This window comes from Hyperoodon ampullatus (assembly GCF_949752795.1).
Source record: "Hyperoodon ampullatus genome assembly, chromosome: 17".
Lineage (NCBI taxonomy): Eukaryota > Metazoa > Chordata > Mammalia > Artiodactyla > Ziphiidae > Hyperoodon > Hyperoodon ampullatus.
Genome location: NC_136930.1, coordinates 69,674,030 through 69,693,942, shown reverse-complemented (window position 1 = coordinate 69,693,942; position 19,913 = coordinate 69,674,030). Strand labels below are relative to the sequence as shown.

General features: G+C 48.5%; 1 protein-coding gene across 1 annotated transcript in view; it reads right to left on the bottom strand.

The window, feature by feature from the left end:
- TG (thyroglobulin) overlaps nucleotides 1-18,908 on the bottom strand; it is a gene marked incomplete at both ends in the record, with an annotated part of 239,988 nt that extends 221,080 nt beyond the window's left edge. Inside the window, 10 exons of the mRNA XM_079722325.1 lie at nucleotides 39-626; nucleotides 1,268-2,368; nucleotides 7,234-7,419; nucleotides 7,610-7,753; nucleotides 8,231-8,337; nucleotides 14,466-14,625; nucleotides 14,990-15,193; nucleotides 16,329-16,426; nucleotides 17,741-17,849; nucleotides 18,842-18,908. Of these exons, the coding sequence (XP_079578451.1) occupies nucleotides 39-626; nucleotides 1,268-2,368; nucleotides 7,234-7,419; nucleotides 7,610-7,753; nucleotides 8,231-8,337; nucleotides 14,466-14,625; nucleotides 14,990-15,193; nucleotides 16,329-16,426; nucleotides 17,741-17,849; nucleotides 18,842-18,908 (2,764 nt within the window). The remainder of the gene's footprint in view (nucleotides 1-38; nucleotides 627-1,267; nucleotides 2,369-7,233; nucleotides 7,420-7,609; nucleotides 7,754-8,230; nucleotides 8,338-14,465; nucleotides 14,626-14,989; nucleotides 15,194-16,328; nucleotides 16,427-17,740; nucleotides 17,850-18,841) is intronic.
- Between the last annotated feature and the right edge of the window lie 1,005 nt (nucleotides 18,909-19,913).

Below are 19,913 nucleotides of genomic sequence, written 5' to 3'. Positions count from 1 at the left end.
TAAAAACCACAAATTCAGGTCTTCATGGTTCAACTCACATGCTGGGACCTTGTTGGGCTCAGTCCAGGTTCCTTCCACCTTTTGACCAGCCTCATCCACACACCAGCAGCTCCGGAGGTTGAAGTGGGCCAGTGGAGTGCTAAAGTCTGAGTAGGGCCCTGGGTATCGGCTGAGCTGGCCATTTAGGATCTGCCAGAAGAGGTAGGGCTCCAGAAGGATGTTCTCTCTGGGCTGGGTCAGGTTCCCTTCCAACACTGCCAGCGGGACATCTTGGACTGAAGAGTATCTTGCTAGCCCTGGGAAGATGTCTTGTTGGCCAGTCTCATACAGACTTTGAATAAAGAGACGGAAGCTTCTGGAAGCCACTTCTCTGTAGCTCCTGATCTTCATTAGCAGCTCTGCAGGGGTCAGCTCCTGGCCACCACTGTTCTGAGCTCGCCACTGTTCATACAACTCAAAGGCCTGCTCGGGGGGCCCGTCACATTGCACACGTCTCCACTGCCCGCTGGCACTGCACTGCGGGATATAGACGCTGGAGAGTGTGGGCAGCATGCTGGGGTTAGAGACCAGGGCCTGCACCGTCCCAAGAAAGGCGTGCTCAGCCTGTAACTGACAGGGTGTGGGGCCTGGGGAGGAACAAAGCACAGGTACGTCAGGTTAAGAAGTTTAATAAGCCCCGAAGACCGAGATGGAAGACCTTAACTGTCCAAATTCCATCTAACACCTTATACAACCATAGAGATGCCATCAACCTTAAATTTGTAAATATCATCCAGAAAGAGAACATCTCCATCACTAAATCAACATGGTTGAGACCAGCTGTTGTCAGCACGGCAGACATGTATGTGGCAGTTCCTTAAGGCCAAATAAATCTCCCTATTCACTCCTTAGAATGGTAAACAGTATCAAGACCTTTCTGGACAATTTTTAAATCAGCCAGCATAATATTTAAAATGGATAAACAACAAGGACCTACTGTGTAGCACAGGGAATTCTGCCCAATATGATCTAACAACCTAAATGGGAAAAGAATTTGAAAAAGAATAGATACATGTATATGTATAACTGAATCACTTTGCTGTACACTTGAAACTAACACAACATTGTTAATCAACTATACTCCAATAGAAAATTAAAAGTTAAAAAAAAAAACAGCCAGCGTATTTTGCCATAACAGAAATTGGGGCTTTAGCTATGACTGTAAGGCACTGTGTCAGGAGCCCAGGGGAGAATCAGAGTCTGCAGACTGAATACCCAACAGACTTACATTGCTTGGGTTCTCCAAGTTCACTTCGAGTTCCAGGAATAGGCTGACCCTCGGCGTCCACACAGTAACACTCTGAGTTGAAGCACTGGACAGGGAGGAAGTGCCCCTCACTGGTACAAGAAGGGACAAACAGGCTGGACCCTGCAGGCTGGCTACCCAAAAGGCTTTGCACATGCATCCTTTGCTTTTCACACTCTGTTGGGCACTTCGGTTGTCCACCCCTGACCCTGGAGCCAGCAAGTTCTTGGCCCTGGGCATCCACGCACCAGCACTCTCCAGCAAAGCACTGGACCTCCTTGTAGCTCCCTTCTGCAGTACATGATGGGACAAAAAGGCTGCCAGGTGTCTGCCCACAGCCCTGGGAGCTAAGCACCATTTCCATCACGTCACCTAAATCCTTTGCTTTGTCCTCTGGCACAGAAATAGCATGCTGCAAGAAGAGAAGGAATTCTGGAAGCTCCAGGAGGGAAGAAAGGAATTTCATGGCATTTTGATTCTCTTGTAAGTTGATTTCAAAGCCAAAGCTGCCCACAACTGTCTTATTCATAGCAGCACCCGTCTTCAAGGCTTCAGGGGCTTCCCTGGCAGGATTTGAATCCAGTCCCACGGAGAAGGGCTTGGTTGGATCTGCTAGTGCCCATCCATTTGGGAAGCCTGGGAGACCAAGTTGCTGGAAAAAGCGACTGAAATTAAACGTACCTCTTGGGCCCAGGGCTCCAGACAAGTTAAACTGGATGACATTCTCCAAAAATCTCCCTCCAAAGAGGTTTTGCTGGAGTCGCTTTGGGTTGGTGGTGAACTGCAGGGCGAGACGGGCCAGCTCTTGGGTGGGAAGAATCCCTCTGATGGCTTCTTTGAGGAGACTTTTTAGGGCAGCAAACCGTGTATCCTGCCCTTGTACCATTGGGTGGAGAATCCCAGAATCCACAAAGAGCTCCTTGATCAAGGAGGGGCAGGATGAGGCAAATCTGGTGACTCTCTGAGAGCCCGGTCCTTCCTCGGGAGCCAAGAACAAGTCGTGCTGGCTGAAGTAGCCCGAGGGCCCAAAGCGGAGTCTGGAAAAGGCCCGCCGCCTCTTGGAGGGACAGGACTGGTCTTCAGCTGCAGGAGAAATGCAAACAGAGATGCAAACAGAGAAATGGTTTTACTATCACCAGTAACCCTGACACAAGGCCTCAGATCTTTCTGGTAGTGAGATGAAAAAAGTCAGCCAGGGACCGAATTCATACCTCTTGCTTCTCTGTATCTTTTTATTAACATTTTTTTCCTTTCCCCCTGAGCAGAACCCGTGGCCCCCATCTTGGGGAGTAAGAACTCCAGTTGACTTGACTTCCTCTCCTAGATTTCATTAGAGGGTGACTTCCCCCTCAGGCTGGGCTCAGAGACACCAGCTCACTTTCTGGAACCCTGACCACACATTCACCACCATGAATGATGTCTCCTCACCAGATGTCCAGCCTCTCCCAATATTCAAGTCCATCTGGAACCTCAGAATGTGATCTCACTTGGAATGAGCATCTCTGCAGATGTCATTAGTTAAGATGAGGTCATACTGGATTAGGGTGGGCCCTAAATCCAATGACTGATGTCCTTAAAAAATGCCATGTTACAGAGAAGATACACGGGGAAGAAAAACACATGAAGATGGATGCAGAGGCAAGAGTGGTGCAGCTATAAGCCAATGAATGCCAACGATTGCCAGCAAACATCAGAAGCTAGGAAGGGGCAAGGAAGGAGTCTACTCTGGAGCCTTCCGAGGGAGCGCGGCCCTGCTGACACCTTGATTTCAGACTTTTGGCCTGCAGGACTGTGAGAGAATAAATGTCTGTTATTTTAAGCCACCCAGTTTGTGATCATTTCTTATGCCCCCCCCCCAATAAACTACTATACCAACAAATTCCTATTTGTTTTTAATGAAATGTTGTTTTCCAGTATTCTCCTACTGGAATTCTCAATGGCCTTTAATGCTTCATTATATGCTCTTTGTGTGGCTTCCAATTCCTCCTTGTGGGTCATTTCATCTAGGCTAACTAGCTTGTAGTCTGTTTGAGGATAAGAACCATACTTTAAGTGCTATTGGTATTTCCCATAATTAGAAATATTTTCCTATGTTTCAACATATTGATACAGTATTTAGGAATTATGATATTTCCCACAATATAATACAATAATGCTCACTCAGCAAACACACTTAGCACATTCTCCCAGGCTTCTTGACCTTTCCTTGAAATTATTAATTAAATAGTATTAACTCAGTCAACTCAATACATGTGTGGTCAGGTCATTCTATCTGAATATCCTAAGTTGACTGTCATCCCATTCAGAGAAAAGATTTTAAATTCAAACTCCAATTGTCTCAGTCACATAGGTGGAAGGGAGAAAGCTCCATTTCTCTCCATAATACCATAAATCTTAGAAGTCCTTTGCAACCCACCCACCCACAACTTTTCCAAATAATTCTTTTCCCTCAATTCACATGGGTGCCAAAAAGGAAGTCAGCCAACTTTCCTCTGTAACCAGGCAATAGAGAAAGAGCTGGAACTTGCGATCAGAGAGAGTGAGAAAGACTGGCAACATCTGAACACATAACACATCCGTCCACGAGGCCACAGCTTCCTCTAATGGATATTACAGCAAGGTATGGAAGAAATCAAGTTCACGGCTCAGCTTACTCTCTTTCCAAATTAAGAGCATATCCTGTCCATTCATTTGTTACGTAGAGTTACCAAGGCAAAAAAAAAAAAAAAAGAAAATTCAGATATTCATTCCACGTGGCATTTGTTTCCATGGAAATAGGACTGATACACCAGAGAGAAAAAGTAAAAAAAAAAAAAGATCCATGCATTTGGAAGTACTTTTGGTTTTAATTTGGAAGACCTCAGTTCTTCATTTTCACCTGGAAATTGGAGGGCACAATATTCTCTGGGTTTTAATAGAACCAAAGTGTAATTGTAAAACTACCTTCAAGGCAGAGCTTCAGAATGTTCTTTTTCTACATCCTCACACTTAGCAGATAGGATGGTACCCGATACTGTGCCAAGAGCTCAAAATGTTAAGTTGGAAAAATCAAATGGTTTACCAGGAAGTACTGAAAGAACATTAACACATGTCTATTTTGAGCCTCTAAAAAGGCTGTACTCCTCCTTCACTGTTTCAGATCTTGCCCAGGCCATCCATTTCACCTAAATTGGAAGCCTGCAAGTGCTCCTGGATTCCTCCCCCTCCACAGCTAACACCTTTCAGGGTCTCACTGCAAGGTGGAACAGAGTCTTTTTTTTTTTTTTTTAAGATTTTCTTTTTTTGATGTGGACCATTTTTAACGTCTTTATTGAATTTGTTACAATACTGCTTCTGTTTTATGTTGTGGTGTTTTGGCCACGAGGCATGTGGGATCTCAGCTCCCCGACCAGGGATCGAACCCACACCCCCTGCATTGGAAGGCGAAGTCCTAACCAGTGGACTGCCAGGGAAGTCCCTGGAATGGAGTCTTACTGGGATGCCTGGTGACATGTCTCAAGTCCACACCCTCTTCCACAGCCCGTTACTTCTATTTCAGTATTGCTTCCCGTCCTGGGCTGAATAGTCTCCCCAGAACTCATGTCCTTCCTGGAACCTCAGATGTGATCTTCTTTCGAAACAGGGTCATTGTAGATGTAACGAGTTAAGATGGGCTCCTACTGGAGTAGGCTCTACTACTCTAGAGTGCTCTTAACTATAGGATATAGTGGGCTCTTACTCCTATACAACTAGTGTCGTTACAAGAAGAGGAGATGAGATACAGAGGCAGACACACAGGGAGACAGCCATGTGGCAACAGAGGCAGAGTGTGGAGTTATGCAGTCACGAGCCAAGGAACACCAAAGATTGTTGGCGTAAAAAGGAATGAAACAATGCCATTTGCAGCAACGTGGATGGACCTAGAGATTATCATACTGAGTGAAGTAAGTCACACAGACAAAAGACAAATTATCATATGATATTGCTTATACGTGGAATCTAAAACAAGGGTACAAATGAACTTACCTACAAAACAGAAATAGAGTCACAGATGTAGAAAACAAACTTATGGCTACCCGGGGGTAAGGGTGGGGAGGGATAAATTGGGAGATTGGGATCGACATATACACACTACTATATATAAAATAGATAACAAATAAGAACCTACTGTATAGCACAGGGAACTCTACTCAATAGTCTGTAATGGCCTATATGGGAAAAGAATCTAAGAAAGAGTGGATATATGTATATGTATAACTGGTTCACTTTGCTGTACACCTGAAACTAACACAGCATTGTAAATCAACTATACTCCAATAAAAATAAAATAAAATAAAATAAAACAATTACGTTTCTATCTAAAAACACAAAGATTGTTGGCGACTAACACAAATCAGGAAGCGGCAAGGAAGCATTCTCCCCTGAAGCCTTGAGAGAGAGCATGGCCCTGCTCACAGCTTGATTTTAGACTTCCAGCCTTTAGAACTGTGCAAGAATATATTTCTGTTGTTCTAAGCCACTCAGTTTGTGGTCATCTGTTACAGCCACCCCAGGAAAGTAACATAGGCCCCTTATCTCTCTTCAGGACACTGCAACGACCTTCAAACGCCCCACTACCTGCAGCTTGGTGCTCCTGTACAATCTGTCCTCCAAAATGCCTGGGCTGTCTTTCCTACACACAAACCCCACGTGGCACTCTCCAGCTTAAAAACCCTCAACAGCTCCTCTGACCCTCCAGGATGAAGCCCCCAAGCCTTTGCTTTGCTATGAAAGACCTTACTACCCCTGCCTTTCAGAGTTCCCCACCCCAAACATACTCCAACATGTTTTTTCTCTATCCTTCTCACGGATTCACTGTTCATTAGCTCACCAACGCCTATTACAGATCTTCCTCGACTGTGGTGGGGTGACATCCTGATAAACCCATCGTAAGCTGAAAATATCATGAAGTCGAAAATGCATTGAATACCCAACATTGTAGCTTAGCTTTGCCTACCTTAAATGTACTCAGAACACTTACATTAGCGTACAGTTGGGTAAAATCATCTTAACACGAAGCCCATTTTATAATAAAGTGCTGAATATCTCATGTAAGTATTTTTTTTTTTTTTGGCTTCACCGCGACGCTTGCAGGATCTTGGTTTCCCGACCAGGATTTGAACGTAGGCCCCAGCAGTGAAAGTGCCGAGTCCTAACCACTAGACAGTCAGGGAATTCCCTCATGTAATTTATTGGATACTGTACTGAAAGGGAAAGACAGCATAGCTGTCTGGGTACAGAATGGTCATAAGTGTATGGGTTACAATCGAGTGGCTGATGTGGGGAGCTGCGGCTCGCTGCCGCTGCCCAGCATCACGAGAAAGTTTCATACCACATATCTCTAGGCCGGGAAATGATCGAGATTCAAAGCACTGTTTCTACTGAAAGTGTATCATTTTTGCACCATTGCAAAGTCAAAAACTGTAAGTCAAACCATCCTAAGTCGGGACCCTTTCGTATTTTTGTCCTTATAATTTTGTTTCTCCTGCTCTTTGTAGAGAGAACGACTCTCTTTATTTTCCTCCTTCAGGAAACATCTTTATTTTAGAAGATGCTCATCAAGTGTCACCTCTTCCATGAAGCCTTCCTGGATGTTTCCTTGCCATACATGCTGAGAGATAGGATTGACCCGGTTCTGCTCTGTGCTCCTTCAGCTATCAGCACACACTTCTCTCATGGCACGTGTACACTTAATTCTTCTACTATTCTCTGAGCTCCCTGAGAAAGCAACCATGCCTGACGCAGGATGAGAAATGTGCTGGAAATTAATGATGATAAACGGGTTTGCATCATGTTGAGCCTGAAGGGCCCGTGGGGGCACCCTCAGGAGGCATTGGAATTAATGGGTTATGAAGAGGTCCGTCTGGAGAGACACTTAAAGTCACACGACCTGACAAGAACAAGAGAGGAGGCCTGGAGAGGACACCCACCACAGGATGGAGGCTCCCCTTGACGCCGCGTCCCCTGGATCTCCCGTCCCTGGGCGTCCACACACCAGCACGGCCCATCCCTCTGGCACTGTACCGCCTGGTACTCCCCATCTGGGCGGCAGCTCGGAGCGCAGGGGTGACCGAAGCTGGTGGCTGTAAACCGCTCCACTTCACATTTTGTGGGGCCTACAAGAGATCCGAGTGGTAAAGGAAAGGACAGTTGGTGTGTTTACAGCATGCGTTCTGGACGCTGGTACGATTGTTTCAATCCCCGCACCCACTTTGCTGGGACAACCACAGAGACTGCAGCGACTTGAAAGCCAAGTGGTTTTCTCCTAGCAGAAACACACACATCTGCCATGGGCTTAGTACTTACATCGGAATCTGCCCGAGATGACTAGCTGCACCGCTAGGAACCGTCTCTGCAGTATTCGGTACAGGGTGGTCTCAGCGAAGGTGGAAGCAAGGTCCAGGCCAGCAAAAATGGTGTCGTAAATTTCACCGAGTAGCAGCTCCAAACCTGAGCCAAGACAGCAAACGTTTGGAGGGATGGGTTCATTCAGACAGGAGACCCTGACCTCGCTGTGTAAACAGATATGAAGAGGCCAGAGCCTCCACTGGCATCATTGTGCTTTGGGTCTGAACAAGGTTTTAATGGTTTTCAAAGTCAGGGCGGCTGTGTATGGTTGAACAGTTTGTTCACAGCACAAGGGAGCACAGCTGAGAGAGTGAGAAATTGCAGTCCATCCTGGGTTCTACGTGCCAAGCTTGGAGCTGCAGCTGTGCAGGGGTGGGGCGGGGTGGGGTGGGGTGGGGCCGGGCACCTCTTTCCAGTGTGTGCAAAGGCACCACGTGGACTATCAGCAGCTGTGCTTAAAGGACCACCCTTGAAAGTCTGTGAAGGCCACGCCCTCCTCCATACCCAGGGCAGCCCAGCCGCTATTTCTGATTGACAGGGAGTGACATTTAGGCTCTCGGGTCTGGGGAATGCGCTTACCTGTCTCAGCCAGTTCCCGCCCTTGGCTGTCCACACAGTGACAATACGCAGACACCTCCGGAAACCTTCTGCGAAAGGAACTGAAGGTCACAAATGCGTCTGGGAACCTAAGAGACAATGGGATTTATGACCACCATTTCATAAAAAGCAAGTCATCATGAGCTCTTCCTGTAGAAGTAAATTAATGTGGCCTCATTTCATCTGGGGAAAAGAAATGTCTGCTTCTTTATTTCATGCCATTTGCTCCATGCTTCCTGCAGTAAATGTATTTTTTTTTTTTTTCTAAATTGGTTGTCCTTGGCCAGAGCGAGGCTGGACTTGTGAAAATAAAGCTGTGCTTGGCTGTCATCTACTAATTAGCGTTTTTCTCATTCATGGCATTTGACCAATTTATGCCCAAGCGTGTGTCTCATAGGACCAGGCAGAAAACAGTTAATGAGCATTGCATTAACAAGTTCCTTTACAAGAATATAACCCTCGAGACTAAGGGCCAAGTGTGCTTTACAGACATATGGTACACATTGTAGATGATCTCATTTGGGGAGATCAGACAACTTCAGATCCCTTTACAACTTTTCAAGAGCTTGAAAAGAAGCCAAATTCCAGGATAGGAAATTCTTATGTAGGCCATTTCCCAGTCCCATAGTTGAAAAAAACACCAAATCAGTGTGACATCTCTAACAAGGACTATACATCCCTTGCCATAAATTGAGGAAAAGGATGCCTATATTCCCGTTTTACCCCTAGGGAATAAAGACACAGACCTACTTGAGAATGGACTTGAGGATATGGGGAGGGGGAAGGGTAAGTTGTGACAAAGCGAAGGAGAGGCATGGACATATATACACTACCAAACGTAAGGTAGATAGATAGTGGGAAGCAGCCGCAGAGCACAGGGAGATCAGCTCGGTGCTTTGTGACCGCCTGGAGGGGTGGGATGGGGAGGGTGGGAGGGAGGGAGATGCATGAGGGAAGGGATGTGGGAACAGATGTATATGTATGACTGATTCACTTTGTTATAAAGCAGAAACTAAAAAAAAAAAAAAAAAAAAAAGGATGCCTAAATCCCGCCTGACCCGGCAATTGCTAAAGGGAGCTAATTGGCTGGGCTCCCCATCCTGGAAGTAATATGAAGCCCAGGTGAGTGACATAAGGCTGTATCAGGAGTTCTTCCCACGTGCAGTGACATAGCAACCAGAGGGGATTTGTTCACCTTTATGCAACACTGAGAGATTTATTTTATGCCCTATATAGCAAGTCTATGAAACCCAGTATAGTATGTTTCTACCTACATCTGGAAATATATCCCCAACCAATAAGTTAGCAGAAAAGCAGCTCTCTGCACAGACAGGTCTGTTGCTGTGTAATATATTCTAGCACAATGTTGAAAACAACCTTAATGTCCAAAGATATGAAAATTAAAAGTAAATTATAGTAAACCCCCTAAACGAATGCATGCATAATATTATGTAAAAAGGGTTGAATACAAAATGGCATGTACATACACTACAATTGCTCCTATGCGCATGAACCAGTATTGGAAGGGAATATATTTGCAGGAACTGCTCAGAGCCTGAACACAGGGTGCACGAGTATTAGTTCATTTGAATGGAAATGAATGCACAAAACAAGACCTATGAACGCACTGTAGAATTATGGATTTTTTCCATGTTGTTGGTCTATGACTGTGTGTATGTGAGTTAAATTAAAAAGAATGTTACACTAAGTGAGTTGAATAAAAGAAACTAAAAACTCACTTGGCCCAGTTGCTCCCACTGATGGGAGGTATATGACAGAAGTTCATTCATTGGAACCTGGGACAATTCAATTACAAAAGTGCTAATAATAGCAGCATAATCACTTCCATTTATTGAACACTAATTTGTAGAAGACAACCTGCAAAATGTTTAATATATGTTGACTCATTTAATTCATTTAACCCTACTAAAAGGCAGGTGGTATTTTTTTCATGCCCATTTTAGAGGTTAAAAAAGTGAGGTGTATTGGCCATGGGTCTTGAACCAGTGGTGGGAACGGAGGTTCAGATCCAGGGCTTCACCACCACGTGATCTCTGCTAATGGTGTTACGCAGAGCGTTTGGCTGTACCCAGCTCCTGCCCCATATCCTGAGAGGCAGTCCTCTGTTTTGACACTCTTCTTTCTAGGCCGGACACTGAGCTTTTCCTGGCATCTAATAGACAGTCGTGGGTCACTCAGCTGGCCCGGAGTTCTGAAACCCATTCCAGCATGAGGCACGGGAAGTTTAAATCACTCCAGTCCCACATTCCACCAATTCAACCCAGAGACCCACCTCAACCTTCAACTAATGGAAAAGGATGCTTCCCTTTCTTTGGATTTTATCAGGATGAGAATGAAAGAGTCCTCAAGAAGGAAAATTGTAGTGGAGGGGAAAATGATGGCATTTCTGCTTTTATGTTCAGATTGTGGCCAACATAGAGTTAGAGAAATCACTAATGAGGCTCCGTGCAATACAAAATGTCAGCCCCTGCCAGGCGTCTGGTCCTGCCCAACTGCAGTGTAAGATTCGTGCCCCTGGGCCCAGGGAGCCAACACCCCCTTCTCAGTCAGATGTTCCAACCCTCTCCCGAACCGCCCCTCCAGACATCTCGCCATTGATGAAGACTAGCAGAGCCCTCCTCACAGTCAAGCGCTGTGACTCCCACAGTGCCTGGGGCACTGCAGACACTGCAGAGGGTCCTGTGAGGGTAACAGGTGATGAGTCCACGAGGATGTCTCCACACACAGTCGCTCACACGTTCAGGCAACGAGGCCCTTTTACCACATGTTGTGACGCATCTGCTCCGTCCCCCTGGACCACCTGTATCGCATGGGTTGCCAAGGCATTTGAAGAAGTTTGAATGAGCTCGGTCACTAAGGACAAGAGCTAATAAAGAAACCAACTGACTGAATTTAATTCAGGTCACTAAAGCCTTGATAATGGCATCGGCTCTTAAGCCCTTTACTACAATCTGCTTAGCCAGAATATGCTTCCTTAGTTAGTGCCTAGGTAAGGGCAATGTGAAAGATGGGGGAAGGGCCGGAAGGACTGGCAAAGCTCACTCCATCATGTCACCCCATCATGATATGTTTTTTTGGTCACCGGCCAAACAGGTATAGTTAACAGCTGCCTTTTTCAAGAGGCAAAAGGACCTGCCTTAAATGGGCAAATGCTGTGGCCAAGTTCAAGTGTAAATCATCACCCAGCACATCAAGAACCCACAACAAACAGGTTGGCAAATGAGGCTTCCAGGCTCCCTGTGGCCCCATAGAAATAGGTCAACTGCCTTACGCCACTTCTCCATGTGAATTTCCCATAGAAATTGCCTCAGATTCAATATTCCGAAAGCAAATTTGTGACTTTTCCTTTCCAGACTCTTCCTGTACCATCCATCCAGAAACCAGACCTTGGAGTCCTCCTTAACTTTTTCTCTCCCTCGCCTCCCATATATGTTCCTTCACCAAGTTCCATGGAGTCTACCAAGTCAATATTTGTCCAATCCCGCTCCGTCTCACCATGGTCCTCTCCATCACCTGCTCTGGTCCAAGTTGACAGCACCTCTCACCTGGACTAGTACTGTAGCCTCTGAACTTGTAGAGTCACCCCCAGGCACCCATTCTGCTCTTCCCTGACCCCAGTCCATTCTTTTCAAAATCCAAGTCTGATGGTTAATAAGATATACCCAACTCCCACTCAGGCTTAAAATTCTTGATGCAGTATTGGAGATGTACTGAAACTAAAAAATTACTCCTTGTTTATCTGACATTCAAATATCACTGGCCATCCGGTATTTTTTCAACTGGCGACCCTAGGTGTTACTAGACTCTAGACTCTCCACGTAGCCTCCGTGGCTCCTGACACTTTGCCCCAGTGGAGTCACTGGGGCTGGCACTGCCCAGGTTTGCTTATCAGAAAATTGCTGAATATGGCTGGGCTTCCAGTAACCAGCCACCTGACCCTTCCCATGACCTTCTTAAATCAGAATTCGCTCAGAGACATGCTTGCTTACATAAAAGAAAGGCTCCCATTTCAAGGGTAAACTTTTTTTGTTCCTTAACAATAGATGCTTAGTCCTGAATGTTTGCCTTTAACTCGACTGCCCTCTGGTGGAAGCAGCTATGAATTGTGCCTCAAGCTGGCACCTGCAAGAAGTTCTTTGATGACTGTAGGCCTACTGTATGCAAGGTTCTGTGCTCTATGCTGTGGGGAACAGATGAACTGAGGTTTTGTGGGATGGTAAAAGGAGACAGACAGCTCTGGAACCCACCAACTGTGCTTCCTAGGCTAGGGTCCTTAACTTCTGTGCTTCAGATTCCCCATTGTGTGCCAGAGACCATCAATTCCAATTATTTTTGTAAATATTGAAGTAAATGAAAGGATCTCAAATTCCCTGTATATAGTGAACATCCAGTTGAACTTGAACTGAGCACACGTTGGTTTGCATCAATGAGCATCAGTAAATCAGGCTGTTTGCAGATTCCTATGTGCACACGGGCAGGCCTTGTGGGGTGGGGAGGGGAACGTAACCTACATTTGCTGAATGTAACCTACATTTGCTAAAGCTGGTGATCTGTAAGGAATCTGTAAGGATTCCTTACAGATGCATAATAATTTACAATTTTCGCAGCGGTTTTATAGACAAGGGCTCAGCATATCTTCACCATGACCTAATGAGCCGGTGTTGTCCTTACAGATGGGGACACTGAGGCTCAGAGAAGTAAGTGACCAGGTCACTTTGCCAGCAGTGACAGAGTCAGAATGAGGGTCACAGGGCAAATGCTATGGGGCCAGGCAGGTAATGCAAACAGATGGAGCAGAGGTATGTGGCAGCAGGACATGGAGAGACCCAGAGCAGCGGGATGGGGGCGGTGCGCTCAGTCCAAAGAGAACCAGCTTCTTGGTGCCATGCGACAATGCATGTAGCCCTCACCCTTGTTCTTCAGAATCAGGAATTCAGACTTTTGTGTATTATGTGGAACATATAAAATTGCTGATGTGCAACTATTTTTACCTACACAAATGGAAATTTCACAGGATTCTACTTAAAATCCCCCAGTTTTTAAAACACTATGCAGCTCAAAAGAGACTTACCTCTGGGACAGTTCTTGGTCACAGGCTTTTATCTGTGACCCCTCCCGGCACATCCCTCTCTCTCATAGGGAAAGAAACTTGTTGTTTTGAAAGCCAGCTACATAAAGGCTCAGGTTCTCCAAGAGAATTCCTATCAGTATTCACAGACTAATATTCTTATTTATTTTCACTCAGAATGTTTCAATTATATCTGAAGTCTGTGCGAGGCCTTTACAGTAATAAAGTAGCCATCTTGAAAAACCAGAAGCTATCCAGTTATTTGGGCCAAGATCTATGACGCATCTCCCTTTTTATATTTGTTATTTGAATTTTTAAACTCATTGATAAGTGAAAACATACATGCAATTTATAAAAATGCATAAAAACGGTCCACGTTTTTTATGGAGCCATCTTTTTTCCTTTTCTGCTGGTTCCCTTCTCCACAGCAACCTGACCCTCAAGGTGGCTGTGATAACCACACAGTATGTGCTTATTCATATTTTTCTCTGCGCTCACCTAATCCTGTACGGACACAAGCATGATCACATAATATGAACATAACATATAATCATATATGCACATGAAGGGACCTGTCTGATGTTTGTTTTCTAAAAATTAAATCCTCTTATATTATCTGTACCTTGAGTATCATATTATCTTAGTGTGCTGCAGAATCCTCTCCGAATCAACTGGAAGAGTTGATTTGCATTTTCTTAAAGGGCTGCAGAAACATTCATGGCAGGTACACATTCATCCAGCCACCCACCTTGGGCTGGCAGTCACTTTGTTCCCAGGTTTGGGCTACAATAAAAAACGATGCAGTAGACATCCTAGTACATACATCTTCACATTCTGGTGTCTTTATCTCCATAGCCTGGCTGGGCCAGAAGGTTCGCCTATTCTTAATCTGAATAGCTATTGCCAGCCCGCTTTGTGGGGAATGCTGTAGCCCTTCAGATGTCCGTCACAGCAAACGAGTGTGAGGCCTCTCTCCGTTCCCACGGGCTGCGTGTCTCACACACAGACACACACACACACGAGTGTGCGCACATCCCAGCATACAGTCCCAAAGTGAGCAGGAGCTTTGGCAGGAGATGGGAAGGGATGGCCCGTGACGAGCTCGCTCAGGGGCCCAGCAGCCCTTACCTGTTGTAGCTGTGGACCAGGTCGAAGATCATCATGTCCGTGGTGTTGACAAACTTGCACTGCACAGACATGAAGGCTCCGTCTGGAGAACACTGGGGTGGGGACTTGTCCCCCACCCCGTGGAGGAGGCGGCGGTTTCTTATCTCACAGCTCCCTGGGCCTAAACATTTCCAAGAAAACAATTTTTAATTCTTCCATACAAGGAAGTGTGTCCACTTCTGCAGTCTAGGTGCATGGGTTCATAGTACACTCATGACAGCATCCCAAACAGGGACTAAGGCCTGGGGCGGGAGGTGCTCCTTGGAATCCTACTCACTCTTCTGATGAGCAGCCGGTGAACGTTGCTGTCCACCACATGGAACTATCAGCAGGGATAAAACCTTCCTAAAATCCCTTCCTTCCCTGTGCCGAGGGCCAGGTCCTCTGCCTTTTCTCGGGGAGCCCTGACCCTGTTTTGGTTCCGATATGGGAGGCCGCACACCGCCTCCACCTCCTCATGGGGTGCTGGTGCCAGTGGGACTTACATCGTGCCGGCCTCCCCCGCTGGCGGGTCCCGTACACCTCCATCCCTTCCACGTCCACACACCAGCACTGCTCCCGTCGCAGGTCGCACTGCACGGGCTCGTAATCCCCCGAATCCTGACACTGAGGGAGGTAGGACGTGGCCGTGCTGTTGATGTAGCTGCTCAGTAAGATCTGCTGCTTCTGAAGCTGGCAGAACGACAGACCTGTGGCAACGAAGAGCGGCGTCAGAGCAGGACAGCAGGGACGACGTAGGGGTCGTAGCCCAGGAGGACCCCTCTCCCTCCCCAGAGGCGGGAAGGCAGGGCGGTCCCTCCCACAGCCCATGGGTGCTCGAGGAGCGGGCAACAGCCTCAGGACCAGCGTTCCAACTGCCCAACTCTATATCCCAGGATTTCTCCTGACATCCTGCGGACCGAGCTTGGAAGGGCAGATTTCATCGTGTCCCATGGGTCCCCGGGACACCCCACAGCCCTGGCACTGCAGAGGTGCAGTGTGAATGGAGTACAAGCTGGCTGTTGACAGCTTGTCTGAATTCAACTTTCCCCGCACACTTGCTGTGTGACCTCGGGGAAGTCTGTCACCTCTCTGTGCCCCACTCACATTATCTACAGAATTAAAATACAAGTGCCTTCTTCAGGTGCATGAGGACTAGTGACATTAGTGATTACTGCCCCTATTGAATACCTACTGTGGGCCGGGTGTCTTATGTGCATTTTAAATCCTCTCAACCATCACAGTCGACCCTATAGCAGGTACTATATTCGTGTTACAGACAAGGAACAAGAACTCAGTGACAGCATGGGACCCAGCAGCATGTTGGCCCCCAAAACCAGTGCCCAAAACGGAGCTTTGCTCCATTAAAGGATAAGTGGTTCCAAGCTCAGTTTCACAATTTTAAGATGACCAGTGTAAACTGACCTTTGTTTTAGGCTGAACTGTGACACGCTTTAAATGGGGACTGGACTTTCTTTGACTACTCATCATAACAATCGTCTTAACAGGGAAGTTTTCACCTCAGTCTCAAATTTTAGAAACACCCCAGGTGAAAGAACACTTCCTGTGCACGTGGCTGCTTTCTGGTTTCAGAGACCTTTGATGTCTGCTCCTTGTCCCTTCCTTAGCACCAGGCACCTAGCCTGGCACATGGGGGATTTCAGAGGCGATTAGCTAAACAAAGGACTTGTCCTGTTGATTTTCACAGCAGTCCTGTAGGAGATGGGGTCGAATTCAAAGGGGAAGATCCAGCAGCCCATGGGGAGGCTCACCCTTGACACGCCCAAGCCTAGTGTTCTACCCAGGATGTGAGTTGTCCCCAGCGGGTCCCCCCTGCCAACTTACAGGACGCAGGCCGCCCAGGCTGCCGGCTCCCGGGCACTTCCCTGCCGTCGGCGTCCACACACCAGCAGGAGCCTCCATCCTTCCCGCACTGGACAGTCCTGAGGGCAGGAGACACAGTCAGGTACCTTTCTTCTTCCTTTCCATCCCTCCAAGCTTTAATTCATTTAAACTAGGAAGAGATTGGTGTGGGGCAGGGCAGGTGACTAGAGAAAGGGAAAGTGCTGACACCTGTGACAGCCCCGCACATTCATCCTCCACCAGGCCAGTCTGCCAGCCCTGTAGCAAAGGCCACGCTGGTGTCCACGCTCCTGCCCCATGGAGGCTGCAGGGGGTAAAGGTGCTCCTTACGCGGACCAGGAGTGGGCAGACAGTGGCCTGGGTTATGGTTACACAGGAAACGCTCCGTGGGTCTCCAAGGGGAAGTGATGGCTAAACTGAGGTGGAGGGGCGGACAGGTGTTATACCAGGGGCCTAAGAAGGTAAAAGGTGTTCCAGGTAAAGAGAACATCGTATGCAAAACCTTCTGAGGGGGGGCAGGGCTGGCTTGAACCTGCACGTGGCCAGGAAAGAGACACGGGCACAGCTAGATATTGATTAAATACGGCGGCAAAGGGGAGCCACCCTCCTAACTCCTCTGATCCAGAACTCGCGGAGCCCCGAGCAGGGACTGGCCTTTGCACTGGCCTTTGCGCTCTCGAGAGTAGGTAAGAGCTTTGTCAGGCGCACAAAGCAAGCTTGTGAATAAAATGGAGGTGGGGTGGGGGGTGACGGATGTCTCAGGGATGTTTCCCAGAACACAGCCCTAGAGACAGAGTTCCCCTTGTTCAAACGTGGCTGGAACAGCGTGGGGAAAGTGAAACACATGCAAAGGGTCCCTGTGTGTTATCACTCCACTCTGCCGGGAGAGAGTCCCGGGCTCCACGTTCTTGTTAGGGCAGCCAAAACCCCTTTCAGAGAGGAGCCCCGTGGGGAGACAGCGTCATGCAGCCCAGAGAGCCGAACTCAGCACAGCTTGGAGGCAGCCACTGACCTGAAAGTTCAGAGGCCCCTGCTTCCCTCCACCTCTGACTCATCAAGAGGATGCAGGGAGGAGAAGAGGCGCCAAAGCATCAATCATTAGATCTCCCCCCCCGCACCCCTTATTAATTAGGGTAAAAGCTTTGGCAGGAAAGGAGGGGACATCTTTGGCTCTGGCTGGAATGAAGCATGGGTTGGGGCACTCTGGGTCAGATGACTCAGTGTTGATTAGTCTGAGGATCTGAGTGGCAGGCACCCTCCAGGTGACAGTAGCCACATCTCACGTTCAAGGAGGAGAGTAAAGGGAGGGCGGGAAGGGTGGACAGGGGACAGGAATGAGATGTGCTTTAAGGCCTCCAAGGCCCCTGAGTCCACATGGCTGGAGTAGGCCTTACTGGAAGCTGCCATCCTCAGCGCACTGGGGAACGTGGTCTGCTCCCTTCAGAAAGGCCGCCTCCCTCTGCTGCTCACACGGACGGAGAGGCTGGGCGTCCACCTGGTACTCTGCACAAAGGAAGTGACTCATCAGAGAGGAGTTGCTGGTCTGGATTCCAGTAAGAGAGACGGGCTCCCTAAAGGCACAGATGCTCTTCCGGGTTTTATTTCTAGCACCATCATCAAGTATGTTCTAACTTGCAATTTTGCAGCTACTCACACCTTTCCAAGTATGACATTGGCTCCCGTCATCCCCTGGGAGGCATTATCTCCACCTTACCCATGTGGCCCTAAGACTTGGGCAGGGAATGTCGTCTGTTCAAGATCATACAGCTGGCAAGAGAAGGATTCAAAATGAACCCTTGGATTGCACGCTCCCCCAGGGAGCAGTTGGGTCAGGTCAGAACACCATAAAGGAGGTGCTCCTGAATTTATCAAGGCACTCCCTGCAGACAGAGCACCTTCCTGGTCCCGCATGATAATACAAAATAACTCCCATGTGTCTTACTTTCCATGGAGAATGCGTGTAACATGCAGGAGCTTATGCAGAAATCACAGTCACAACTGCTTACTTTCCCAGCGAGGAAGCAAGCTGAGACTTATCCAAAGTCACAGGTTAACTGGCTGAGCCACAGCTAGAATTTAGGTCTATTTCATGCCACGGGTAGATTTGTGTTTTTCACTACCTGCTGACTATTTCTCAAATACCCCACACGGATAACCTAGTACTTGAGATCGCTAAGAGAATTAAAAAAACAACGGCAATGCCAAAATTTGCTAACAGGGTGGGGTGGGGGAGAACTAGAGTCCGACTGGGAAGATCTGGTTTCCCATCTCCTCTCCGCAAATCACAGACTCCGTGACCTCAGACCATCCAGTTTCCCTCTCAAGACCCTGTCTCTTCATCTGAAAAGGGAAGAGCAAGGAACTGACCCGGGACACGGTGAGGATTAAATGAGATGACAGGTTCCAAGGCCCTGGGGCAAATCCTGGCTAACAAGGGGCTGGCCTGAGAGCTCCCTCCTGACCCGATGCCCCATGGCCTCAGGCTCAGAACTCACCAAAGCTGTTGGCTGACACCAAGCAGGCTGAGCCCAGCAGACTGAAGACCGCCAGGGCCAGGGCCATTTTCCTGGCCCTTCCAGGGACGAAGAGGTAGAAGCCGCTGTCCGCCTGGGCTCTGGCCAGGGAGCCTTTATAGAGCCGATGGGGGCGCCCCCAGCCCACCCGCCCCCGGCGCTCAGTGAAGCAGCGCTGCCCTGTTTTCTCTGCTGGCCACGAGGAGGTCCTCCACCTGCGTCTGCTCCCTCTGAGGACACTCATGTGGCCAGTGGGCGATGAGAATCTTGTGCAGCTGTCGGCGGGGGGAGAACTGGGGGGCATGGCTTCAAAACTCATCTTCAAGGGTAAAGGCCAAAGCTCTGCGGCTTTCTGGGCAACGAGCTCAGGTCCACCATGAAGAAAACGCAATCCCGCCTCCCTCCCCCCTCCTCCCTTCCTCCTTCCCCCTCCTCCCTCCCTCCCTCCCTTCCTCCCTTCCCCCTCCTCCCTTCCTCCTTCCTTCCTCCCTCCCTCCCTCCCCCTTCCTCCCTTCCTCCTTCCTTCCTCCCTCCCTCCCTCCCCCTCCTCCCTTCCTCCTTCCTTCCTCCCTCCCTCCCTTCCTTCCTCCCTCCCCCTCCTCCCTTCCTCCTTCCTTCCTCCCTCCCTCCCTTCCTTCCTCCCTCCCCCTCCTCCCTTCCTCCTTCCTTCCTCCCTCCCTCCCTTCCTCCCTCCCTCCCTCCCCCTCCTCCCTTCCTCCTTCCTTCCTCCCTCCCTCCCTTCCTTCCTCCCTCCCCCTCCTCCCTTCCTCCTTCCTTCCTCCCTCCCTCCCTTCCTTCCTCCCTCCCTCCTCCTCCCTTCCTTCCTCCCTCCCTTCCTTCCTTCCTCCCTCCCCCTCCTCCCTTCCTCCTTCCTTCCTCCCTCCCTCCCTTCCTTCCTCCCTCCCCCCTCCTCCCTTCCTCCTTCCTTCCTCCCTCCCTCCCTTCCTCCCTCCCTCCCTTCCTTCCTCCCTCCCTTCCTTCCTCCCTCCCTCCCTTCCTCCCTTCCCCCTCCTCCCTTCCTCCCTTCCCCCTCCTCCCTTCCTCCTTCCTTCCT